At 37.4% G+C, this 27722-nt stretch overlaps 1 protein-coding gene across 5 annotated transcripts in view; it reads left to right on the top strand.

The window, feature by feature from the left end:
* UBAP2 (ubiquitin associated protein 2) overlaps positions 1–27722 on the top strand; it is a 119256-nt gene that overhangs the window by 10625 nt on the left and 80909 nt on the right. For 4 of the 5 annotated variants that reach the window (XM_059888979.1, XM_024995517.2, XM_015472609.3 and 1 more), the window contains exon 2: positions 21235–21374. The exons of the other annotated variant lie outside the window; for it this stretch is intronic. In XM_059888979.1, the coding sequence (XP_059744962.1) occupies positions 21276–21374 (99 nt within the window). In that variant the 5' untranslated portion in view covers positions 21235–21275. The remainder of the gene's footprint in view (positions 1–21234; positions 21375–27722) is intronic. 5 annotated transcript variants of the gene reach the window in all.

Raw genomic sequence — 27722 nt, 5'->3', positions numbered from 1 at the left:
CACACTGGCACATCCTAAGAACGACAGGAAGGGTGTAAAAATTACGCTTAAGAACTCAAGCTGCTGTTAAGTAGGGCTGTTTAGTATATTGTTGCTGCTGCTGCTGCTGCTGCGTCGCTTCAGTCATGTCCAACTCTGTGCAACCCCATAAACGGCAGCCCACCAGGCTCCCCTATCCCTGGGATTCTCCAGGCAAGAACACTGGAGTGGGTTGCCATTTCCTTCTCCAATGCATGAAAGTGAAAAGTGAAAGTGAAGTCACTCAGTCGTGTCAGACTCTTAGTGACCCCATGGACTGCAGCCTACCAGGCTCCTCCATCCATGGGATTTTCCAGGCAAGAGTACTGGAGTGGGGTGCCATCGCCTTCTCCGAGTATATTGTTAAGAAACAGTAAAATAATCATAGTTATTATGGACATCAAGTAAAGACTAATTGCTGTTTACATTGAAGGACAGAAAATGAGAAAATGGAGATATGTTCAGTATGCTGTTGAGAAAATATGTCTTATGAAGGGTTGATGCAAAAAGCAAAATAGGAACTTTCGTAGTGGTCCAGTGGCTAAGACTCCATGCTCCCAATTCAGGGGGCCTGGGTTCGATCCCTGGTCAGGGAGCTAGATCCCACATGCTGCAACTAAGATCCAGTGCAGCCAAAACAAAACCAAAACCAGGTGCAGTTTGGAAGAATGACAAGGCCGATTTGATCAAAGTGTAGGGATCAGAGTGGAATAAAGACCTTGTATTTGTGATAATTGATGGTCTGTGAACAGAAGTTAATGAAGTTTGTTGTCGTTTAGTTGCTCAGTTGTGTCCTGCTCTTTGTGACCCCACGCACTGTAACTGGCCATGCTCCTCTGTCCATGGGATTTCCCTGGCAAGAATAGTGGAGTGCTTTGCCATTTCCTTCTCTAGGGCTTCTTCCTATGGGCAGGTGGATTCTTTACTGTTGAGCCACCAGGGAAACTGAAGTGATATTGTTGTTTGATAGAGTTTAGCAGTATTCTGAAAGATTAAACATTTTGATCCACTTTGGCATTAGTTTCATAATTAAGATAGTTCAGACAGGTAAATAGGGGTATGTCATTTCAGTGAAGTAGAGAAGAGGCAATTACTGATACTCTAGTTGATAAAGATGCCTTAGAACTGCTTAGAACGTTAGAGACTTTAAGTACAAACAGTAACCCTTAATCAGGTACCTGTTGTAAGTTGATGGCAGAGAATGTAAAGGAAGGCATAGATTTAAGGCCTTAAATCCTTAAATGGGTATAGGAAGGAGTTCATTAAAAGAATGGCTTAAAGGTTTTGAGCTCTGGAACACCTGGAAAATGCTGTTGGCTACTTGGAAAATTTTGGAAATCTTCAAGTAAGATCGTTTTGGATGAACTCCATTATATGTGTAACTGTCTAATAGGCAGTTACTTGGAGGCTGAATCTCTGGAGAGACATAGTCTTTAGCTTTTGCTTTGAAGTTAAAGGTAATAATTGATGCTAGTAGGGCATAACATTTCTGTGGGAAGGGAGAACGTGCTTAAGAATTGAACAATATTCTTTCAGAGGTGGGAGAAAGATGTGATGCCGCTGAGGATTTGAAGACAAGAGAGAACTAAGATGGTGTAGTATCTGAGAAACCAAGAGAAAAAGTTATACAGTGTGTCACATGCCAGAGATAGGTGAAAGACTGATGAGAACGAGAGAAGTTTGACAATTACTAGGAGTCAGTGATGACTTGGTGGAATAGTAGCTTTCCTTTTGTTGGAGTGTTAAGGTGGTGGAAACCAGACTGAAAGTTAAGATGTTTGGTGAGGAAATGGAGGCAGTGAGTGTATTCTTTTTTAGAAAAACAGCGTATGTAGTCACTGCTTGCGAGATAGAACATGTAGTTTCTGAGGACTGAGAAGGTAATTTTTCTAAGCCATTGTTTTTGAAAATCTGGATGTAGAGAATAGTTGAACAGGTTTTTGTGCACATTCTTGTGAGAACTAAAAGAATATGGAATATTTTCTCAGTGTAGCTGTTGGAAATTTCCTCACTAAGGCATTTTCTCTTTGGTTTGAATGAAAACTGAGCCTGGTACGTAAGTGACAGGTGTGTTAAGATTTACATGAATTGCATGACTCTGTTTTGGTAGGTACATTCTTCAGGTAACTGACATTTTTTAAAAAGTTGCTTTTGGCATGAGCGAAACAGTAATAAACATGCTGTTAGAATAAATATATAAATATGCTTTAAAGAAAGGAAAAAAAGTCAAGCAGTTCAGGACTGTGTATCCTGAGGTATATGAGGAAAGTTGAAAAACTGTAAGGAAAAGCTGTGGGTATGAAGTACTTAAAAAATTAGTGTTTATATTTTTGGCTTATGATAGAGCTGTTTTTAAATAGCTTAACAATGAATATACTGAACCTTTAAATCAATTGTAAAATGTTTATGTATTTGTAACAATTGAGTGCCAAATGTTTAAATGATTTGTGAAAAATGAGAGTAACTTGAAATATTTTGTTATCTGTTTTCAGTAAGTATTGAAGATTTGTAATTAATAGAGATTTGTAATGTAATATAGTAAATCAACTAAAATTCAATTAAAAAGTAAAAAGAACTGAAGATTTGTAAAGTTTTATCTATTGAAGTATAGTAGGGATTTAATCACTTTGAACACTAATATCCAGTTTACTGTATGAGAGTGGTTAGCAGAGATGCCGCTTTGCCCAAAAACCGAAACAATAAATTAATGTGAGATAATGGGTTAAAGTTCATCCTAAAGGAGATCAGTCCTGGGTGTTCATTGGAAGGTGATGCTGCAGCTGAAACTCCAATACTTTGGCCACCTCATGCAAAGAGTTGCCTCATTGGAAAAGACTCTGAAGCTGGGAGGGATTGGGGGCAGGAGGAGAAGGGGACGACAGAGGATGAGATGGCTGGATGGCATCACCGACTCGATGGACATGAGTTTGGGTGAACTCCAGGAGTTGGTTGATGGACAGGGAGGCCTGGCGTGCTGCAGCTCATGGGGTTGCAAAGAGTCAGACTGACTGAGCGACTGAACTGAACTGAATGGATTAAAACTTTTTAAGTGATTATGGGTTAAACTGGGTAATATTTTGAGTGCGGTTGAATAGGTATATTTCCTGAAGTTCTTTTCACATCTTGAGGAGTTTGGAGATTTTCCTGTGTTGGGTATTGTTATGACTTTTCTGTTCTTGAAAATAAGAGGCAAGAATTAAACTGGCATTACAGTTTAAGATAATGTTTTGGCCTAGCGTTATCTTTGTAACTGGTTCTGGTCAATATGACTTGACTAAAACAAAGATTTGGCGTATCGAACTTGTATCCCCAAGAATAGGGAGGTAGGTTAGCCTACCCTTTCTCAGTGGGTCTCAGGAAGAGAAAATAACCCAAAGGAAGAAGGTGGCTTTTCCTTGCTTATCCTCTTCGCTATAAAGGCCTTGGGAATGAGCAACTAGTGAGAAGTTCATCTTTCTCCGATGGAGGGTGGTGGCAAAATGGGAGTGAGGGTGTGAAGGCAAAAAATTTACAAAAATATGTCTCAGTCTTCATCACAGACTAAGACTACTGTTGGCATTATGTCTGTTGTGTTCCAATGGCTCTGAGACTTCACTAGATTCTCTTGAGAGGGTAGGTGGGGATAAATGCAGCTGAATGTGGTTGGGGAAGAGCCAAGTCAAACTAGGATGTGGATAGGCGAATTTGAGATGGGACCATCCAGCTGGCAATTTATTATGACTTTTTAATACCCAGGAAATAGGCCTCGTGTTTTTTTTTGGTGCCTGATGTAATGTACGTTGACATCAACGGCTCAGTGGATGCTTACAGGTAGGTAAGGTTGCCTCTTAATCTTTCAGGCTACCATAGAACAACCTGCACAAAGTGAGGAAACATTTGAGGGCTTCTCACAAGAATGTTTAAAGGTGGAATGTGGTTGTCTCGCCTCCTCTCCCCCTCAAGACAGTGAAACAATGCAGATGATTTTAAAACAAACAAGGAAACAGCCTGAAAGATCCTGTTGTCCTTGGGTTCAGAAATATTTTTGGAACGTGGCCATACCATGCTGCCCAGAAGTCATGCAGATGTGTAAATGCTGCCAATTTGAGAAAGAGGCCAAGACAGGAAAGATAATGATATGATGAATTTATTTAGGAAAGCAAGTTCCTGGGCATGCCCTGGATTTAGAATAGATTCAAACTAATTCCTCACATTTACCCATCACATGGTTAGAATAACTGATGTAGAATCAGTAAAAGTTAAATCATGTTTATTGTACTGTATTTGCCAATGAAGAGAAATACTGCATTTTAGGAGGCAATTATATCAAAAAGGCTTGGAGCCAAAAACATTTTGGCACCTAAAGAATTTTCTTTCATATTCTTGTAATATACCTGATTTCTCAACTGACTAGGGTAATCGAGGTGCTATAATTATATTGCTACCTTGCTTTTACATAATAGTTTATATGTTAATGTTCTGTGATAAAAGCGTGATATAGTAATTTCTCGTGAATTACAATGATGTAAGACAAATAAAAACAGTGGAAGGCTATTCACTAAACTGTTAACAGTAGTTATTTTGGGGTGATGGAAGTGTAGGTGGTGGTTTTATTTTTTTCCACTTTTCATTGTTTTTTTTTGGAACTTTGTATGACTGAATGACTATTATGGGTAAAATAATAAAGTGAAATTATGTTTTTTGTCGTTTTCTCACCTTTCAGTTGGAACCAACAGGAACGTTTTCATCTAAGGTTCTTTTGAGGGCAGCAATTCTCAAACTTTATTGTGGATCAAGTCTTGTTTAAACATTTCTGATGCACCAGATCTGGGGTGACCTTTGGCATGTGCATTTGTGACAGGTTCTTAGTGCTGATGCTGCCGGTCTGGATAACACACTTTTGAGAACCACTGCTGCTAAGTAGTTGGTGTGACATCCTGGCTGCACATTAGAAATCTGCAGAGCTTGTTTTTTTAAAAAAATGATATATGATTTATATATCATAAAATTCATCATTTTAAAGTATGCAGTTCAGTATTTTTAGCATATTCACAAAGTTGTGTATCAGTATTTCTAGTACATTTTCATCACCCCAAAAAGAAGGCGCCCCCCCATTCTCACGACCAGTTTGCCCATTCTTTCCTGATCCCATCCACTAATATACTTTCTGTCTGTGTGGATTTGCCTTTTCTGGACATTACATGTAAATGGAGTAATACAGTATACATATCTGGTCTTTTGTGACTGGCTTCTTTCACTTAACGGTTTCAATGTTCATCCATGTTGTAGTTTTTATCAGAAGTTTGTTCCTTTCAGTACTTGACTAATCATTGTATGGTTATATCACATTTTATTTATCCATTCATCACTGGATTGTTTCTACTTTTTGGCTATTATGACCGATGCTCCTTATGGACATTCCATGTGTGAATTTCTGAGTAAATATTTGTTCTCAGTTCTCCTGAGTATGTACCTAGGATTGGAATTGCTTGGTCATATGGTAACTCTTTGTTTAATTTTTTAAGAACTGCTTGGAGAACTTTTAAAAAACAGTATTGCTGTCTGGGTCTTAACTATTTTGAGCCTGATGTAATAGGACCTGGTTTCATTTTTTAGAAATTGCTCAAGTGATTGTACTACGCAACTAGGGGTGGTGATGGATGGTGATCCACTCACTATTCCAGAGTCTTAAACTTTGTTTATTTGATGATGGGAAATTCCTGATGCTTCTGGAAGTATCACCACTTAAGAGTGGAGATTTAGACATGGTTGGAAAGCCACATTAGGTCATGAGTAAGTTGACAAACCTGGGTTGACTTTCTAGCATTTTTGCAGAGTAGAGTTTTTCTGGGCTCCTGCTTTACTTGTTTCACTGTTCTGTTGGTTCCTTAGGCCCATTGTGCAACGACAGGATCAGAACAGGGCAGGAGATAATGGCATAGTTATCTAGTACTTGTTTTTAAATTTTGAAGTATAGTAGCTTTACAATGTTGTGTTAATTTCAACATAGTGATTCAGTATCTTTTCAGATTATATTTCATTATAGGTCATTAGAAGATAATGGGTATAGAATAATTCCTTGTAGCCACAGCCTGTGGAGGTAGATAGGTTTAGAATGGAGGTTGAAAGCAGACTCTAGATGTGTCACTGTTTATGTGGGTGAGTACTAATTCTGGGAGAGCAAGACCAGAGTATATAATGTAGGAAGAGGAACAGAATCTGCTATAAGTAGAGCAAGAAAAAAAAAGCGAGTGTCTGTTTAGCAAGAATTATTATGGATTTATGATAAAGCTGTTAATATTATATTCTGGTAAGTGGATGATTTATAGAAATTCTATTTTAATCTAGTTCCAGTGTAAGTTTTTTTTTTTTTTTTTTTAATTAAAAAAGAAAACTGAACTCTTTACTAGTCTTTGTCTGTGGTGTAGTAACCCTCTACTGAAGGTAACATCCTGGTATTATTTGGGGAGTGCTTGTTTGAATGCAATGTAAATAAAAAGTACAGTACTATAACTTGTAGATCTTTTAAAATGCTGTATAGTATAGGGACCCCCTCCAACATCTCCTCTTTTTTAAAAAGATTTTTATTTTTAAGAACTTTTTTTTTTTTTTTCCCCATGCTGTGAGGTGTATGGGATTTTAGTTCCCCGACCAGGGATGGAAATGCAGAGTCTCAACCACTGGACCGTCAGCAAAGTCTGAAACCCTCTCTCCTGCCCTTTTTTTTTTTTTTTTTTTTTTAAGAGAAAAGACCTGAAAGGATTAAGACTGCTCATGAATACCTAGGGGCTTTTCAAGGGATAGGAGGGCAAATCATCATGAGGTGGCTGCTGAACTAAGATCTTAGTTAAAAGCCAGGGTTTAGAGCCAAGAAATTAGCAGTGGAGGAGTGGGACAGATGTATGGAAGCAGCTATTAGGCAATTAAATACTTTTTCTTGACTGACCTTAGATAATTGCAAAGAGAAATATGACTATGCCAAATACTTTTTGATGTCCCATAATATTCAGGGGTTCACCAGCACTCATCTTTTCTGTGGGCAGATTATATGTACAGAATAGCAGGTAACATTGTGTGTGACGCCTTGGTGTAGGGGAGTTAACCTTGTCTACCAACTGCTTGAGGCCTGACCCTGCCCTCAGCAGCTGCGGAGAATAAAAAAGTACCAGCTTGGTCAGCTCCTGGCACGCATGGCACAAGCAGTTTAGCTGTGTGGAATTGGGTCTCACACTGGAGTTCCTTGGCACTGTAGCTGCCTTACTCTCCCCTGAGTTGGGGTTGTAGACTTCCCCTTGCTGGCTGCTTTGGGCCTTCCAAATTTGTTGAGGTCCTTAATGTAAATCAGTGTTGTTTTCTGCAGGAATGAAAAGATGAATTTCCTCTGCAGAAAAAGGTTGAGAATAATGGATATTTTCTTGATAGAAAAAGCAGGAACACATATTGGAAGTTAAGTAAAAATAATAAAACAGATCCGATTAGCATATCATTACAATAGAGAGCTAAGGGAGCCCCTCTGGGTATCTGAAAGGCTGGGAAGTTAGATGAGATTTGGACCCAGAACCAACCCAGATCTTTTTGCATCAGAGGTGAGTTATTAAGGTGGCACTAACAGTAGTAATGCTGTCTTCAAGACAGGGAAGCTGACTTGGAATGTGTTGTTTATCTATAATTGATACATATGCTTGCTGCATAAAATAGTGGGGAAGAGCACAGACTGTGGAGCCAGATGGCCTGGTTTTGAATCTTGGCTTTACCACTTGAATCTTTGTCTTAGTTTCTTCTTGTCTGTAAAATGGGAGTAGTGTTAGTATGTATTTCAGAGTGTTGTTGGGAAGGTAATGACAATTCTGTATGTATAAAGTACTTCAGCGGTATCTGGTACATGATAAACAGTTTGCATTTGCTGCTGTTGTTATTGTCATAGCTTAATGGTTTCAGGATATTGGGAATGAGTGAATGAGTCTGATACAGATGAAGGACCCCTGACCGACCCAGCCTTGCCAGTCTAAGATAGCTCTGGCACTGCTGGCCTCAGGACTGAGTGAACAGCATGTCTGTGAGCTTTCTTTTTTTTATTTTGGCCTTAATGCATGGCCTGTGGGATCTTAGTTTCCTGACCAGGGATCAAACCTGCACTTACGCCCCCCCCGCCCCGCCATCGCAGTGGAAGCACAGTCTTAACTACTCGACTGCCAGGGAAGTTCGTTTGTGAGCATTCTTGATGGAGGCTTGCTTCTGTTCTTAGTAGTTGAGCCCTTAGCTGATTACATAATTCATGTTGTGTGGGTGTATTATCTTCTGTTTGAGGGGAAAAAAAGACATTGATTTTGCTGTTTCTGGAATATAATTTTTTCTTGATGCAGTCAGTAGATGAAATACTCTGTGAACCTCCTGGTTTCAGAGGTATCTTCCAGTGCTGACACTTTGTAATACTGTCTTCAAGCCCTTGGTGCTTTCACCAACATCTTCACAGTTATCGGCATGTTATCAGCAAGTGTTCTGTAACTCCTCAGAATGACCAACTGTACCCTTGTTTTTCTTTTAGGGTTTATATGGTTTTTGATAAATTTTTACCTATTTTTTTTTAATGTCTTTTTTATGTCTAATTTTAGTTACCATCTTCTTATGGTGAATTTGTGGTATTGCTCATGTAAACTTTAATAGAAGTACAGGTGGCTGTTAACCATTTTGAGTTCATTCTGAAATTCTGGAACACTTGAAAATGCAGCTGAGATATCTTATCTACAAAAGGTCCTTGAAAAAAAAATAACAGTTAATAAACCGTTTTCTAAAAATGACCCACTACAGAGAAAATCTTTGTACTTTAATCAAGTTGGTTTATTCTGTTTTACTTTCTTTATATTGCAAGTAATTTTAGACTATTCTTGGACTTTAAGATAATCTAGGAGCTTTATGTGGTATTTGCTGATTTTGTTTTTGTTTTACAGATGTAGTAGCATTTTTTATCCCTGTTAAAATCTATCACATCTTTAATTTACTTTGAGGTGAAGTAAATATGGTTTTTAAAATTTGGTTGTATGGATTGAAATAACTTAGTGCTTCCTGCCACTTGAGAACCTGAGATATGTATGTTTGAGTTTCTACTGCATTATTTTTAGAATCTCTTGCTCTTGGCTGTTTCTATTCTAAGAATTCTCTTGGAACCTGTTCCATGGTAGTAGTTCTTGGGGGTGGAGAGTGATAGAGGGGATGGAACACAAGTGTAAACTGAATTCCTGTGTTCTGGCAACTGGGTGCTTATTGGAGAAGTACTGTCATTTACTACACAGAGCTCTTTTTCCAGAAAAGGAAACAGAATTTCCCCATGTGAGAGTATGCTGAAGGTGTTGATTTTTACATCTAATTTCCATGCCTTACTCATTTTCATAATTCATTGGTGGTAATTTTTAAGGATATTGGTAGTAATTTTGGTAACTTAGGCTTTTTACTTTGCTTTAAGAATACACTGACTCCAGAACCTTTATGTAAAATATAAGAAAATTTGTCTGTTGAATCATACATTCTGTTAACTTTGCATTTTCTGAGCTCTGTTTTCTTTTCCCAGAGGATTCCATTATATTTAAATATTGTGGTTTAGAAATAACCATTTTTCTCTTTTAATTAAGATTTACTGCTCCAGGTTATTCATAAACTATTGCTACGAAAGACCTTTGGCATAAATATTGCAAACGGTTATTTCCAAACAACAATATTTAAACATAAACTAAGCAATGTACTTTTCATGTTTTACAAAGCAGTTATTTTGGTTTAGCTATGGAGCAGAAGCCTAATCACCTATTCATTGTTGAATGTGGATTAAGAATTGATGATTGGAATGGAGATAGAAGATGGCGCTAGCGGTGAAGAACTCTTCTGCCTATGAAGCAGATATAAGAGACTGCGGATTTGATTGCTGTGTAGGGAAGATCCCCTGGAGGAGGGCATGGCAACCCACTTCAGTATTCTTGCCTGGAGAATCCCCTGGTCAGAGGAGCCAGCAAGCTACAGTCCATAGGGTCACAAAGAGTCGGACACGATTGAAGCAACTTAGCACACACACATGGAGATAGAAAGTCTTAATGTTTATATATTGAGACAGTGAATTAGTAAATTTTTTATAGTTTGAAACATAAGGAGCTTATGGTTAATCTGATTGACAACTGAGAATTTGGATATACTCCATCAAAATGTTTGGTTTCAATAGCAAGGTTATTATAAAAGTCTTTTGTAAATAAAAAAAACTCAGTCTTAATCCATTCAGTTTAGCCTATTTCTGTACTTGCAGATTTTCATCACCAGATGGCACTGCTGTAAGAAGAAAGTTTCATTTTGTTATTTTTAATGTACCTAGTTTATTTTCATAAGTAGAGGCACTGAGGGATAAATAAAGTGAGAAAAGAATCACATTATTCAATTTAAAAAATAACTGTTCTGAACTCTGTGGATAAACAAAAGATTTTTTTAAAAGGTTTTACCCTTGGAATACCCACTCAGCCAGGCAGATTTTGGTTGGATGCTTAACTTTAGATATTTAGCATAGAATTATGGAGTGAAGAATTACAGGGTATTAATGCTGAAAGTGATTTTAGAAATAAGTAATCTCTTTATTTCAGAAATACTAGTATGTTTCACATTTGTATGATGCCTGATAGTTAAAGTATTTGTATGTATGTTTTCATAGCTGAGAATACTAAACTCAAAGAAAGCTTTTAAGATAATTTTGACATAACAACCTTGTTTATATAATACAACCAAAAGAATAAACCCAAACCAACAAAATCTTCAAATTGTTTATCTCAAAAAAGGATGCAAAGTGTGTTATTCGTACTGACAGTGAGAGATTCAAATAGAGGAAAAAGTTTTAAACCATAATAGACACATAGATGTTCTCATTAATTGGTTATTTGCTATTATAGTGTATGCAAAAGAGTGCAGTAACATGCCTGTAGCCTTAAGCATTCCAGTTGACAGAGGACCTATTAAGAAAATCAATAAATGATGTTAGGACACCTAGTTCAGTACAAAGCTTGTGAAACCTTTTTTAGCTAAAATCGTTTTCAGGGACATAATTTTCCTTGTGATGCCTGAAATGGTATCCTGAGTTATGATGTCTCCTCTCTTTAAATTTAAGATCAGATCAGATCAGTCGCTTAGTCGTGTCCGACTCTTTGCAACCCTGTGAATTGCATCACGCCAGGCCTTCCTGTCCATCACCAACTCCCGGAGTTCACTGAGACTCACGTCCATCGAGTCAGTGATGCCATCCAGCCATCTCATCCTCTGTCGTCCCCTTCTCCTCCTGCCCCCAATCCCTCCCAGCATCAGAGTCTTTTCCAGTGAGTCAACTCTTTGCATGAGGTGGCCAAAGTACTGGAGTTTCAGATACACAGGTCCTAAAGATAACTAGAAATACTTGTTTAATGTCATTTCATTAACCTGAGATGTGTAAGATTTATAAATAGAGGTACATTGTTTCACATCATGGGAGTGCTTGCTTTGGGGTCTCCATAACTGATTGTTTTAGAAAACAATTCAATTTATGTATTGTTCTTTTTTGGAATCATTGACTCTTATGATTTGGTCTTTCTTAGGTAATTCTTAATTTTTACAGTTGGGATATACATGTACATACTCACTTTGTTGTACAGCATAAACGAATACAACATTGGAAAGCAATTATACACCAATAAAAAAAGATACCAGCTTCTATCACATGTCATTTCAACACATTTGTAAAAATGTCTCTTCTGTTGACACCTACAGAGTAGTAAAGGGAGCAAAACAAAATGAGTTTCTGGTCTTGTTTATGATTTAAGTCTGGGAAGGCAAGTTAAATATAGAAGAAATAGAGAATTTATAAGCTGAAATATGAATTGCATGTATATACTTTAGAATTCAGAGGAAAGTCAGTAGATAAAAGGCATTAGGAAATAAAATCCTAGAAATCTGTAGGCTGTTTTGGAATATTTTAAATGGACTTTGATAGAAACTTAAGGGTGGTTTAGGTTATCTGCTGTAAACTTCTGGTCAACTCTTGCTGGTTTTCCTATTGGATAGTTTTCTATTGCTTCTTGTTTTCATAGTATTTCTTTCTTTTTTCTTGGCTGTACTCAGTGGTTTGTGGGATCTTAGTTCCCCTACCAGGGATTGAACCTAGGCCCTCAGCAGTGAAAGCTCAGAGTCCTAACCATGGGACTGCTAGGGCATTTCTCTTAGTGTTTCTTCCTTCTCTCCTTTCTCTTTAATTGAAATATAGTTGATTTATAATGTTAGTTTCTGGTGTACAGTAAAGTGATTCAGTTTTACTTATATATATATATTAATATTTCTTCCATTATGGTTTATTACAGGATATTGAATATAGTTCCCTGTGCTATACAGTAGGACCTTGTTGTTTATCCATCTTAGTATTTAATAAAATCCAAATACTACTACTTATCAGATGTATGTTGATAAAAAAATTTCCTAGTTTATGGCTTGTATTTTCACAGGGCCAGCTGCCTTTTTGTGAACAGAAGTTTTAATTTTTAGTTATTAATCTTTGGGACTTCCCTGGTGGTTCAGTGGTTAGCACTCCACATTTCCACTGCACAGGGCATGGGTTTGATCCCTGGCTGGGGAACTGAGAACCTGTATGCCATATGGTGAGGCCAAAAAAAAAGTTATTAATCTTTGCAATTTTAACACCTTTTGACTCTTAACAATTACTTTCATGCGATAAAAATTCCTTTTATGGGGTTAAAAAAATTAGCCTTATTTTCTTCTGAAATCAGTAGTTTTGCTCTTTGTGTAAGAGTCAGACAGGACTGAGCGACTTCACTTTCACTTTTCACTTTCATGCATTGGAGAAGGAAATGGCAACCCACTCCAGTGTTCTTGCCTGGAGAATCCCAGGGACAGGGGAGCCTGGTGGGCTGCTGTCTATGGGGTCACACAGAGTCGGACACGACTGAAGCGACTTAGCAGCAGCAGCAGAGTACCTGTAAAGTAACTTTTATAATGTATGGTTTAGGAAAAGACATTTTAAAAACTATACTCAACCAGTTCTTTTAGCCTCTTTGAAAGTCCATCGTTTCCTGACCACATGCATCCTGTTGGAAATCATTTTCTGGGCTTTCTCTTCTGATCTGTTGCATGGATTGTCTGCCCTGTCCCAGTTGTGTACTGTGGTAAATACTGTAGCTTATAATCCTTGATACCTGGATGGTCAGTCTTGTGCCTTGCTGTTTTAAGAAGCATCTTCTGTTGACTATTTGTTCCCTGTGTCATTTTAGAATCACCTTGTCAGGTTTGAGAACAAAACCCTTGTTAGACTTTTGTTGGAAAATCTAGTTGAGGAAGAATGATCACTTTTACTGAGTGAACCTTTTAAAATAGGAGTTAGAGCACTTTTTTTCAAGGACCAGATAGTAAATCTTTTCTGCTTTGCCTGTGTTGTAACTTAACTATTCAGTACTGCCATTGTAGTGCAAAAGCAGCCATAGACAACTTATGTAGAATTTTTTTTTTGTTAGCTGGTACTTAGGTGTAATCTTTGTACATTTATTTTTATTTTGTATGTAAAATTTTGCTGAACTTATTATAACAATGTATCTGAAGATTCTTTATATTTTTTATTAAAGTATAGTTGGTTTACAGTGTTTCAGGTGTTTACACTTTTTTTCGGGAACTGTGATTTTTTTTTATTTTTTGAATTTATTTTTGGCTGTGCTGAGTCATCATTGCTGCACATGGGTTTTTTCTAGTTCTGGCGAGTGGGGGCTACTTTCTAGTTGCTCTGCACGGGTTTCTCTCTTGTGGGACAAGGGCTCTAGGGTGAGTGTACTCAGCAGTTGTGGCTCACGGGCTCCAGAGCACTGGACTCAGTAGTTGTGGCACACAGGCCTGGTTGCTGCATGGCACGTGGGATGGAACTGGACTGGTGATTGGACTCGTGTTCACTATTGGATCTCCGGGGAAGTTCTTGACGAAAAGAATACTAAGAAAATTATTTCCAACTGGATATTCTTGTTTTACTGCCACCTTTTTGTAGAAATGCTTTGTCACTAAAATAGATTCTTACAGACTTTTAACATGTTCCCTAAACATGAAATAATATGACCATTCTACATTATTTTGCCATATATATTTCCACTCTCCATTTCCAGCTTTTTATTTAATTTGATAAAGCTTTTTATGTGTAGTTATTGGAATTGGATTTGTTTTGCTGTTTTCTCTCTTTTTAATATTTATTTACTTATTTGACTGGGTTGGGTCTTACTTGTGGTCCATGGGATCTTTCTTTGTGGTGCACAGACTCTAATTGCAGTGCAAGGGCTTAGTTGCCCTGCAGCAAGTGGAATCTTCCCGGACCAGGGATCAAACCGTGGCAGCAGAGAGAGAACTCTGGCTTTTTAAAAAGGGGACCTTGAGAAGGCTGATGATGAGTTTCTAGGCTTCCCTGAGCGGACAGATATGATTCAGTCTAAACGAGATAGGTTGGATCAGGAGATAGGTTGGATCAGTTAGGGCATTGTAGTATTCTTTTGCTTGGACATCTCATTCATTGAATCATCTTTTAAGTGGCAGAAACAGTTAAATCTCAGTTTAAATTTTCAACTGAGTAGGCTTAACATTAAAATTTAATATCAAGTACATTATTATTATTATTTTATACTTTTCCAGGGAGTATTTTATTTTTATTTTTTTTAAATTGAAGACTAGTTGATTTAAAATCCTGTGTTTGTTTCAGGTGTACGGCACAGTGATTCAGTTATATATGTTTTTCCTGGTGATATTCCATTACAGGTTACTATAAGATATTGACTATAGTTTCCTGCTATACAGTAAATCCTTGTTGCTTAGCTATTTTAATTACAGTGATGAGTATCTGTTAATTCCAGATTCCTAGTTTATCTTCCCCCAGCTTCCCACTTGGTAACCGTAAGTTTCTGTGTCCGTGTGTCTGTAAAGAAGTTCATTTTTTTTTTTTTTTTTTAGATTCTACATATAGATGATGTTGTCTTTGTCTTTGGCCTGCTTCATTCACTATGATCTCTATGTTACTACAAGTGGCAATATTTTATTCTTTTTCATGGCTCAGTAATGTTCCATTGAAGTACATAATTTTCTATGTGCCGCATTTAGGCCAGCTGAGTCAAGCAGATATTTGTAGGCCATAGATGATTAGTCTATTTCCAGTTCATGCTCCTTAAGTGGTGTGGTTCAGAGGGGAAGATGCATGTGTTTTCCAGTTAATTATATTCACCTGAAACAGCAGACTTGTAAAAAATATTGTAATTTTAATATAGAATCTTTATTTATTTTTGGCCATGCTGAGTCTTCATTGCTATGCTTGGGCTTTCTCTAGTTGCAGCAAGCAGGGTCTCCCCTCCAGTTGCAGAGCATGGGCTTCTCGTTGCAGTAGCTTCTCTTGTAGATCATGAGCTCTGGGAGCGTGGGCCTCAGTAGTTGAGGCTTGGCAGGCACAATTGGTTGTGGCGCTTAGTTGCCTTAAAGCATGTGGGATCCTCCCGGACCAGGGATCCAACCAACAATTGGACCATCAGGGAAGTCCTACAGCAGACTATTTTAACACTACAATTAGTTGATTGGGTTTATACCATCTCAGCAGATCTTGAAAACAATAAGTTTGTTCAGAAAGAACATAGGTAGTATGCTGATTAAATACCACGTGTAAGTTTATTGAGGGTCAGCATTTTCTCCTAATAGTTTCTTTGGGAACAAGCAGGTACCTTTTGTTCTTAAGGAAGCATAGAGCCTATTAAAACAGTGTGTGAATTAAAACAGTTATAGTCTGCATTTTTCCTGGAAAGGAATACCCTTAAGCTGTAAATACATTTTAGAGTTCTGCTAAATTCTTAGAGCAGGTTTTTAGCCTGGACATCCATCATCATTGAGCAGGTGGAGTGGGTTGTTCCTGAATGGGTTTTGACGGGAGAAGGAGTGAAGATGAGATGTAATTCTCTTGAAATTTCAGGCAGAAATTTCTGTGGATGTGCCTTTTTCTGAGGGGAGGGGCCATAGTTTTTATCAGTTTGTCTAAGTGCTTAATGGCCCAAAAGCTTGAGTCACCGTATTATATTAGAGTGAAACACATGTTTAATGACAGACATGAAAGTGTTATTTTTACCTTTAATGAGGTTGCAAATCTGGCATCTGAGACTGTAATAAACTGGAGAGAGAACATTCTTTAGGAAGGTATGTTTTCACATATGTATTGAAGCTTAAAGTATATGAGAAAGGCACCAGAGTTAGCAGCTCTTTACCTAGTGACATCATGTATGACTTAAGTGGACTCTTGTTTAAAATCCAAGTTCTTTTTATTTTGTGGGATGTTTCAGCAAAGGATCTATTCATCTTAACTCACGTCTACACGTCTACTTTAATTACTGAGTTGAGTTGTGACATTCTAATTACTTTCATGGTAACATGTGGATCATCAGTATCATTTTTAAATTCTTTTTTATGACTTCTTTCGGCTTCCTCTCATATTCATAGCAGTTAAAAACTTTGCCGTTCTTTTGTTCCTCCACCCCCCACTCATCTAGTATGTCTCTTTTACTAAAAAAGTAAAGATTGATAAAACCAACTCTGTTGACTGTCTCTCCTAATTTTCGAAAAATTTGGCTGATGTTGCACCCGCCCTTTTATTCATTCTGTTGGCCTGAGAGAGGGCTCCCTCTTCTTGTCCAAGGGAGACTTTTTATTGCTATTTCAGTTTAATGCCTCTCAGTTATCTCCTCTTTGGCTTATGGATAGGCCTCTTTTATTCAGTAAATATGTATTTGGAAGAACAAAGTGACAGGATGGATGTAATCACTGTCCTCATGGTGCTTACAGTATATTAGAATTGCTCAGTGTACCTCATCCTTACAAAATTCTACTTTGTTCTGTATCTCCTTCTGGTTACTACTTGCAAGTATGATTAGTTAATTTACTGTCCCTCTCCCTCATTCATCTTGGCTTTTTCCACTCCAGGGTTCTAAGCTCTGTTGGCAGTGGTCACCAGTGACCTCCTAGTTTCAGAGTTCCAGTGGACCTTCGATTCACACAGTGATTTTTTAAATTCTTGAAAATATTAAAGGGTTTACTTTTTTATTTTAAATGTTCATGTTGTTTGCTATTTTTTAGCAAATAACTTTGCTATTTTTCTGAGCGTATATGACTGTCAGGAAAAGTTAGGGAGATGGTGCTAAGGTGGGCTGCAAGTTATGGTGGGTGTTGTGTAGCTTGTTTACATAAATGAGAGTTCTGTCTCCTCCATCCTTGACATTGGGCTACTGTTTTGCTAGTATAGGACATGAAGGCAAGAGTTACTCACTGGTTTGATTTGTAGGCTCTGTACCCTAGGAAATAAGCAACTGGGGCTCACTGTGTTGGATCTCATTGGTCTGTAAAACCTTTTCAAGTTTTATTTCTGATTCTTAAAATGGGGATTATGCCGAACTCTATAGAGTGTTGAGTATTACAGTGAGTAATTTAAATAAAACATTTAGCTTGTTGTTCAGCATGTAATAAATTTAAATAAAAAGTTGCTGTCACTATATAAACATTACAGTTGAGCCATATTACCTTTTATGGGGAATAGTAATTGGTTTTTTTCCCCCTCACTGTTGTTTATGTTTCTGTGGACCCACCACTGATTATACTTTATCATATATACAAATTCACTTCTTAAGATGGTCAAAAACATTTTCTTGGAGGCTTCTCTTTGGTGTCTCTCTGTTTTCCTGCTCTGATTAGATTTGATTGCTCTGTAGGCGTCCTGTAGTCAAGATGTCATCTTGATAATTTTTCAGTCATCTGAGGGAGCCACCTCTCCTGTCTCCTGTGTTAGACCTCCTTCTTATCCCCTAGTCTTTGGCAATCACTGATCTACTTTCTCTAGTTTTGTCTTTTCTAAAATGTCATAAAAATGGAATCATACAGTATGTAGCTTTTTAAATCTGGCTGCTTTTGTTTAGTATAATGTATTTGAGATTCATTCATGTTCAACAGTTGGTTTCTTTTTATTGCTAATTAATAGCTGTATAGATATGCTACATGTGCTCACTCTTTGAACACATTTGGCATATTTCCAGTTTGGGGGACCGTGAATAAAGGTGCTGTGACTTTTCAGATTATTTTTGAGGAAAGTGGCCTGTGGCCATCCCGAACTACAAGGGAGGCTGAGAAATTGAATATTTAGCTTTCACCCTCTTTGCAAGAGGTCTGCGAGAGAAAAAATATGTTGTAAAGGGATTTTGGTAGGTAATTCATGGTGTCAGTTGCAAATGGCCTTTTCTTGGTATGCTGTTTCAGAGGTTTTGTTTGTTCCAGGAGCTTCCTGAGTATGAGGTCCGCAACCTGTTTCTGTCTTCACATTGATTGGAATCTTTGCTGAATATAGGATTCTAGGTTGGAAATTATGCTCTTAAGGCATTGTTGCACTGTTTTTTAAATTGAGGTAAAGTATACAGAATTTACCATTTTAACCATTTTTTAAGTGTACTTTTTGTATACTTTATGTTAAGTACATTCACATGGTATTGTGGCCATCCATCTTCAGAACTTTTTACATTCTTCCTCAACAAAAATTCCATACCCATTAAACAATAGCTCCCCATTTCCCCAAGCTCCCAACCTCTGGTAACTATTATTCAACTTTGAGTATGAATTGGACTACTCCAAGTAACTCATATAAGTAGTCATAGGATATTTGTCCTTTTGTGGCTGGCTAATTTTGCATAGCATAATGTCCTCAAGGTTCATTCATGTTTGTTGCATGTGTCAGAAATTCCTTTTTAAGGCCGAATAATATTCCATTTTATATTTATACTCCTTATGTGCTTAACCTTTTATCTGTAGATAGAAACCTGGGTTGTTTCCACTTCTGAGCTGTTGTTAACTGTTTCTAGCTATGAACATGGGTGTACAGTTATCTCTTTGAGACCCTGCTTTTAATTTCTTTGGTTTCTACCCAGAAGTGGAATTATTGAATGGGATGGTAGTTGTACTTTATAGGAACACAATACTGTTTTCCATAGTGGCTGCACCATTTTATATTCTTACCAGTGGTATTCAGGATTCCAGTTTTTCTGCATCTTCTCTAAACTTATATTCTGTTAAATTTTTTTTTGTAAATCATAGTAGCCATGCTATTCAGTGTGAAGTGGTGTTTTGTTGTTGTAATTGTGTTTTGATGGCATATTGAATTATGTGCCTGGCACTTAGTTGCTATTGAGTAAGTGTTGAGTAAATAAAGGAAAATTACAGTTGTTTTTGTCTCATTGGAAGATTTGTTATATTTATAAGTGGTTTTTGCCTTAAGGTATAGCTTGCTCCTAGACATCACATTTTGAATTAGATTATTGGCAGTAAAGTCTCTGCTGGACATAATATTGCCTTTGGGTTCAGATACCGACTGCAAAGGGAAACAGGCAGCTAAAACTACATATATAAATAGTAGTAACTATATACACTTGTCCCTTGGCATCTTGCACCTCCCTCAGATACCAGAATTTTGTGCATGCTTATCTCCCTTATAGAAATTGCATAATTGGGACTTCTCTGGTGGTTTAGTGTTTGACTGTATGCTTTCACTGCAGAGGACATGGGTTTGATCCCTGGTCAGGGAACTAAGATCCCCCATGCCAAAAAAAAAGATGGCAAATAATATTTCTTGAATATAACCTACACGCGTCATGCTGTATACTTTAAGTCATCTCTGGGTTACTTATAATACCTAATACAATGTAAATGCTATGTAAATAGTTGCCATAGTGTGGCAAACTTGAAGTTTTGCTTTTTGGAACTTCCTGAAAAAAATGTTTTTCTAATATTTTCTATTTGTGGTTGGTTGAATCTGTGGATGCAGAGGGCCAACTATATAGTGGTAAACTAATTGCTGGTTAAAATTGAGATATTTTATATTTTTGTTTAGAATTGCTATAATCATCATTGAGAGTAGTATTTGTTGTACATGGCCTTTACTATGTTGAGGTATGTTCCTTCGTCTACTTTCTAGGGAGTTTTTATCTTTAACAAATGTTGCATTTTGTAAAAAGCTTTCTCTGAATCTATTGAGATGATCATATAGCTTTTATCTTTCAATTTGTTAATATGGGGTATCACATTGATTTGTTATGTTGAAGAATCCTTGCATCCCTGGGATAAAGCCCACTTGATCATGATCTATGACCTTTTTAATGTGTTATATTCTCTTTGCTAAAATTTTGTTGAGGATTTTTGCATCTATGTTCATCAGTGATATTGGCCTGTAATTTTCTTTTTTGTGGCATCTTTGTCTGGGTTTTAGTATCAGAGTGATGGTTGCTTCAGAGAATGAATTTGGGAGTTTTCCTCCTGCAATTTTCTGGAACAATTGAGCAGGATAGGTGTTAGCTGTTCTCTAAATTTTTGATAGAATTCGCCTGTGAAGCCATTGGCCCTGGGCTTTTGTTTGTTGGAAGACTTTTGATTACAGTTTTGATTTCCGTGCTTGTGATTGGTTTATTCATAAGTTCTGTTTCTTCCTGGTTCAGTTTTGAAAGATTATACTTTTCTAAGAATTTGTCTAAAGAGATGAACCTGGAGCCTATTACATAGAGTGAAGTAAGTCAGAAAGAAAAACATATATGTATATTAATGCATATATATGGAATCTAGAAAGGTGATACTGGTGCTCCTACTTGCAGGGCAGCAGTGGAGATGCAGACATAGAGAACAGACTTACAGATATGGAGGTGGGGGAGGGGAGGAGAGAAAGGAGAGGATGGGATGAATGGAGAGAGTAGCATGGAAACATATACACTATCATGTAAAACAGATAGCCAGTAGGAATTTGCTGTATGACTCAGGGAGCTCAAACCAGTATTTTATAACAACCCAGAGGGGTGCGATTGGATAGGAGGTGGGAGGGAGTTTCAAGAGGGAGGGCACATATGTATACCTTTGGCCGATTGATGTTGATGTATGGCAGAACCAACGCAATACTGTAAATCAGTTATCTCCCAATTAAAAATAAGTTAATTTTTTAAATTGCTATAATCGTAAACCCTAGACATTTAGACTGCCTTAGTAAAATTGGCTTAAAAGCTACCAGGGGAATCTAAAATCCTTAGTGGGTAGTTTCTTGAGAATTTCCTTTCTAGAGAATCTTTGTTTTATCTCATATTTCTTCCATATCCCTGAATTTTATCCTTGCTGTTTTTTTGTAATCTGGAAGTTTTGCTTACCATGTCTGATTTCTTGCAGATTTTCTATTTTGTGCATACGTTATTTTGTATATACTGTATATGATGACTTCGGTGAGCAGTGACCGGTCTAGAGGTGCTCGGGAAAAACCACAGATTTCAGCGACACAGGCAACACAACTACAGAAACAAGTGGTACAGGTAAGTTTTTGTGGAACTCTTGTTTTCTTTGTTTAAAATTACAGAAATTAAGGGGCGTATATGCGTTCATGTTCTCCTTTGTAGGAAACCCAGGATTTTGAAACTTGTTTTTAAAAAGATAGTTTAGGGATTTCTCTGGTGGTCCAGTGGTTAAGAATCCACTGCCAAAGCAGGGAACACAGGTTCAATCCCTGGTCTGGGAAGGTTCTACATGCCATGGAGCAACTAACCCTGTATGCCACGAGTACTGAGGCCCCAACCTTAGAGGCTCCACAGTAAGAGAAGTTACCACAATGAGAGAAGTCACCACAGAGAGAAGTCACCACAATGAGAGAAGTCACCACAATGAAAGCCTACCCACCACAACTAGGCAGTAGCCCCACTCGCCACAGTTAGAGAAAACCTTCACCAACAACCGAGACTGAGTGCAGCCAAAAGTAAAATAATTTTTTTTTTTTAAAGAAAAAGATAGATTGAATTTTTTAAATAAGTAAATAGTCTGTAATAGGAAAGAGGAAGTACAGATTCAGGTAAAGTTGTTCCTTAACCGTTTAATCCTGAACTTTTTCCTGCTACTTTATTAGCACCTAGGCCATCTCCTTTTTGTTATTAATCTAGGTGTGTCCCTGGAATGTAATATGAAAATCTCAAGTGGAAAACAATACTCTGAAGTAGAGAGAAATCTGATTACAAGAGATTTTTTAAACTGCTGTCTTTTCTGGGACTTCCCCGGGTGGTTTAGGAGTTGGGACTCCATGCTTCCACTGCACAGGCATGAGTATGATACCTGGTTGGGGAGCTGAGATCCCACATAATGTGCAGTGTGGCCAAAAAAAAAAAGTGAGTTGTTGGGAATGGAAACTGTCTCCATCTCCCACCCAAATAAAATTTTTGGAAAGCCGCCCATTGAGCTTTGAAAAGGATTTCTAGACCCTTAGATTTCTGATTTCCAGAGAATCAAAGTCTACAGAATGGAGGAAGGTGGACTGCCAAGTATTGTCTCTACTAGCTTTTCCATTGGCCCTTTAAGTGTGGCTCATTTTATAGAAGAAAAAAGCTGCCCACTGAACTTTGAGAAGGATTCCTAGACACTTAGATTTCTGACTTTCCTTATAAAAAAACATTCGGTGAGAATTTCTCAAAACAGTAAAATCCTTAACCCTATTCTGGAAAGTGTTTCTTAAGGGAGCAACCTGAAATTGGGGGTAGAACGTGTGTCCCTCATTCCAGAAGATACTTCCTGCCCAATCTAAATGTCTAATGGTAGAGGCGCACTGAGACACCCTATCGAGGCGGCAGGGTGTAAGAACATGAACTCTTTTGAATCTGAGTAAACCTGGGTTTGGGACCTAAGTTTGCTGCTTTACCATTGAGATGTTATTACTTAAGTCTTTTTGAAGCTCAGTTTAAAAGAAATATTGCGAACTCTGTGTGACCCCATAGACGGCAGCCCATCAGGCTCCCCTGTCCCTGGGATTCTCCAGGTAATTTTTAGATGGTGGAAGATCTCTCTGAGGAGTGAGTATCGATCAACAAAACCTGGAGAAACAAAAGAAACTCATGAAGACTTCCTAGAGAAGTCACATCTTCAGGTTCAAATTGCCTTAATATTTGGTTCAAGAATATTAGACTGTGTCTTCAATTTATGTGAAGGTAAATTTGACTTCCTTGAACGGCTCTCAGACAGTTTGCTGCTGAATATCATTTCTTACCTGGATCTTGAAGACATTGCCAGGCTTTCTCAAACATCACGCAGATTTGCAAAGGGGAGGAGCCAAGATGGCGGAGGAGTAGGACGGGGAGAACACTTTCTCCCCCACAAATTCATCAAAAGAGCATTTAAACATCGAGTAAATTCCACAAAACAACTTCTGAATGCCGGCAGAGGACATCAGGCACCCAGAAAAGCAATCCAACTCTTCGAAAGGAGCGCGACTGAACAAAGAGAAGAAATACAGCTCCACCCATCAGAACACCGACACAAGCTTCCCTAACCAGGAAACCTTGACAAGCCACCTGTACAAACCCACACACAGCGAGGAAAAGCCACAATAAAGAGAACTCCACAAACTGCCAGAATACAGAAAGGACACCCCAAACTCAGCAATTTAAACAAGATGAAGAGACAGAGGAATAGCCAGCAGATAAAGGAACAGGATAAATGCCCACCAAACCAAACAAAAGAGGAAGAGATAGGGAATCTACCTGATAAAGAATTCTGAATAATGATAGTGAAATTGATCCAAAATCTTGAAATTAAAATGGAATCACAGATAAATAGCCTGGAGACAAGGATTGAGAAGATGCAAGAAAGGTTTAACAAGGACCTAGAAGAAATAAAAAAGAGTCAATATATAATGAATAATGCAATAAATGAAATTAAAAACACTCTGGAGGCAACAAATAGTAGAATAACAGAGGCAGAAGATAGGATTAGTGAATTAGAAGATAGAATGGTAGAAATAAATGAATCAGAGAGAATAAAAGAAAAACGAATTAAAAGAAATGAGGACAATCTCAGAGACCTCCAGGACAATATTAAACGCTACAACATTCGAATCATAGGGGTTCCAGAAGAAGAAGACAAAAAGAAAGACCATGAGAAAATACTTGAGGAGATAATAGTTGAAAACTTCCCTAAACTGGGGAAGGAAATAATCACCCAAGTCCAAGAAACCCAGAGAATCCCAAACAGGATAAACCCAAGGCGAAATACCCCAAGACACATATTAATCAAATTAACAAAGATCAAACACAAAGAACAAATATTAAAAGCAGCAAGGGAAAAACAACAAATAACACACAAGGGAATTCCCGTAAGGATAACAGCTGATCTTTTAATAGAAACTCTTCAAGCCAGGAGGGAATGGCAAGACATACTTAAAATGATGAAAGAAAATAACCTACAGCCCAGATTATTGTACCCAGCAAGGATTTCATTCAAGTATGAAGGAGAAATCAAAAGCTTCTCAGACAAGCAAAAGCTGAGAGAATTCTGCACCACCAAACCAGCTCTCCAACAAATACTAAAGGATATTCTCTAGACAGGAAACACAAAAATGGTGTATAAATTCGAACCCCAAACAATAAAGTAAATGGCAACGGGATCATACTTATCAGTAATTACCTTAAACGTAAAGGGGTTGAATGCCCCAACCAAAAGACAAAGACTGGCTGAATGGATACAAAAACAAGACCCTTACATATGTTGTCTACAGGAGACCCACCTCAAAACAGGGGACACATACAGACTAAAAGTGAAGGGCTGGAAAAAGATTTTCCATGCAAATAGGGACCAAAAGAAAGCAGGAGTAGCAATACTCATATCAGATAAAATAGACTTTAAAACAAAGGCTGTGAAAAGAGACAAAGAAGGTCACTACATAATGATCAAAGGATCAATCCAAGAAGAAGATATAACAATTATAAATATATATGCACCCAACACGGGAGCACCGCAGTATGTAAGACAAATGCTAACAAGTATGAAAGGAGAAATTAACAATAACACAATAATAGTGGGAGACTTTAATACCCCACTCACACCTATGGATAGATCAACTAAACAGAAAATTAACAAGGAAACACAAACTTTAAATGATACAATAGACCAGTTAGACCTAATTGATATCTATAGGACATTTCATCCCAAAACAATGAATTTCACCTTTTTTTCAAGCGCACATGGAACCTTCTCCAGGATAGATCACATCCTGGGCCATAAAGCTAGCCTTGGTAAATTCAAAAAAATAGAAATCATTCCAAGCATCTTTTCTGACCACAATGCAGTAAGATTAGATCTCAATTACAGGAGAAAAACTATTAAAAATTCCAACATATGGAGGATGAACAACACCCTGCTGAATAACCAACAAATCACAGAAGAAATCAAAAAAGAAATCAAAATTTGCATAGAAACGAATGAAAATGAAAACACAACAACCCAAAACCTGTGGGACACAGTAAAAGCAGTCCTAAGGGGAAAGTTCATAGCAATACAGGCACACCTCAAGAAACAAGAAAAAAGTCAAATAAATAACCTAACTCTACACCTAAAGCAACTAGAAAAGGAAGAAATGAAGAACCCCAGGGTTAGTAGAAGGAAAGAAATCTTAAAAATTAGAGCAGAAATAAATGCAAAAGAAACAAAAGAGACCATAGCAAAAATCAACAAAGCCAAAAGCTGCTTCTTTGAAAGGATAAATAAAATTGATAAACCATTAGCCAGACTCATCAAGAAACAAAGGGAGAAAAATCAAATCAATAAAATTAGAAACGAAAATGGAGAGATCACAACAGACAACACAGAAATACAAAGGATCATAAGAGACTATTATCAACAATTATATGCCAATGAAATGGACAACGAGGAAGAAATGGACAAATTCTTAGAAAAGTACAACTTTCCAAAACTCGACCAGGAAGAAATAGAAAACCTTAACAGACCCATCACAAGCACGGAAATTGAAACTGTAATCAAAAATCTTCCAGCAAACAAAAGCCCAGGTCCAGATGGCTTCACAGCTGAATTCTACCAAAAATTTAGAGAAGAGCTAACACCTATCCTGCTCAAACTCTTCCAGAAAATTGCAGAGGAAGGTAAACTTCCAAACTCATTCTATGAGGCCACCATCACCCTAATACCAAAACCTGACAAAGATCCCACAAAAAAAGAAAACTACAGGCCAATATCACTGATGAATATAGATGCAAAAATCCTAAACAAAATTCTAGCAATCAGAATCCAACAACACATTAAAAAGATCATACACCATGACCAAGTGGGCTTTATCCCAGGGATGCAAGGATTCTTCAATATCCGCAAATCAATCAATGTAATACACCACATTAACAAATTGAAAAGCAAAAACCATATGATTATCTCAATAGATGCAGAGAAAGCCTTTGACAAAATTCAACACCCATTTATGATAAAAACTCTCCAGAAAGCAGGAATAGAAGGAACATACCTCAACATAATAAAAGCTATATATGATAAACCCACAGCAAACATTATTCTCAATGGTGAAAAATTGAAAGCATTTCCTCTAAAGTCAGGAACAAGACAAGGGTGCCCACTTTCACCATTACTATTCAATATAGTTTTGGAAGTTTTGGCCACAGCAATCAGAGCAGAAAAAGAAATAAAAGGAATCCAAATTGGAAAAGAAGAAGTAAAACTCTCACTATTTGCAGATGACTGATCCTCTACATAGAAAACCCTAAAGACTCTACCAGAAAATTACTAGAACTAATCAATGATTATAGTAAAGTTGCAGGATATAAAATCAACACACAGAAATCCCTTGCATTCCTATACACTAATAATGAGAAAACAGAAAGAGAAATTAAGGAAACAATTCCATTCACCATTGCAACGAAAAGAATAAAATACTTAGGAATATATCTACCTAAAGAAACTAAAGAACTATATATAGAAAACTATAAAACACTGGTGAAAGAAATCAAAGAGGACACTAATAGATGGAGAAATATACCATGTTCATGGATTGGAAGAATCAATATAGTGAAAATGAGTATACTACCCAAAGCAATTTATAGATTCAATGCAATCCCTATCAAGCTACCAACAGTATTCTTCACAGAGCTAGAACAAATAATTTCACAATTTGTATGGAAATACAAAAAACCTCGAATAGCCAAAGCGATCTTGAGAAGGAAAAATGGAACTGGAGGAATCAACCTACCTGACTTCAGGCTCTACTACAAAGCCACAGTTATCAAGACAGTATGGTACTGGCACAAAGACAGAAATATAGATCAATGGAACAAAATAGAAAGCCCAGAGATAAATCCACGCACCTATGGACACCTTATCTTTGACAAAGGAGGCAAGAATATACAATGGATTAAAGACAATCTCTTTAACAAGTGGTGCTGGGAAATCTGGTCAACCACTTGTAAAAGAATGGAACTAGAACACTTTCTAACACCATATACAAAAATAAACTCAAAATGGATTAAAGATCTCAACGTAAGACCAGAAACTATAAAACTCCTAGAGGAGAACATAGGCAAAACACTCTCTGACATACATCACAGCAGGATCCTCTATGACCCACCTCCCAGAATATTGGAAATAAAAGCAAAAATAAACAAATGGGACCTAATTAAACTTAAAAGCTTCTGCACATCAAAGGAAACTATTAGCAAGGTGAAAAGACAGCCTTCAGAATGGGAGAAAATAATAGCAAATGAAGCAACCGACAAACAACTAATCTCAAAAACATACAAGCAACTCCTACAGCTCAACTCCAGAAAAATAAATGACCCAATCAAAAAATGGGCCAAAGATCTAAATAGACATTTCTCCAAAGAAGACATACA

The sequence above is a fragment of the Bos taurus genome, chromosome 8 (assembly GCF_002263795.3).
Source record: "Bos taurus isolate L1 Dominette 01449 registration number 42190680 breed Hereford chromosome 8, ARS-UCD2.0, whole genome shotgun sequence".
NCBI classification, from domain to species: domain Eukaryota; kingdom Metazoa; phylum Chordata; class Mammalia; order Artiodactyla; family Bovidae; genus Bos; species Bos taurus.
This window is presented reverse-complemented; position numbering and strand designations above follow the sequence as displayed.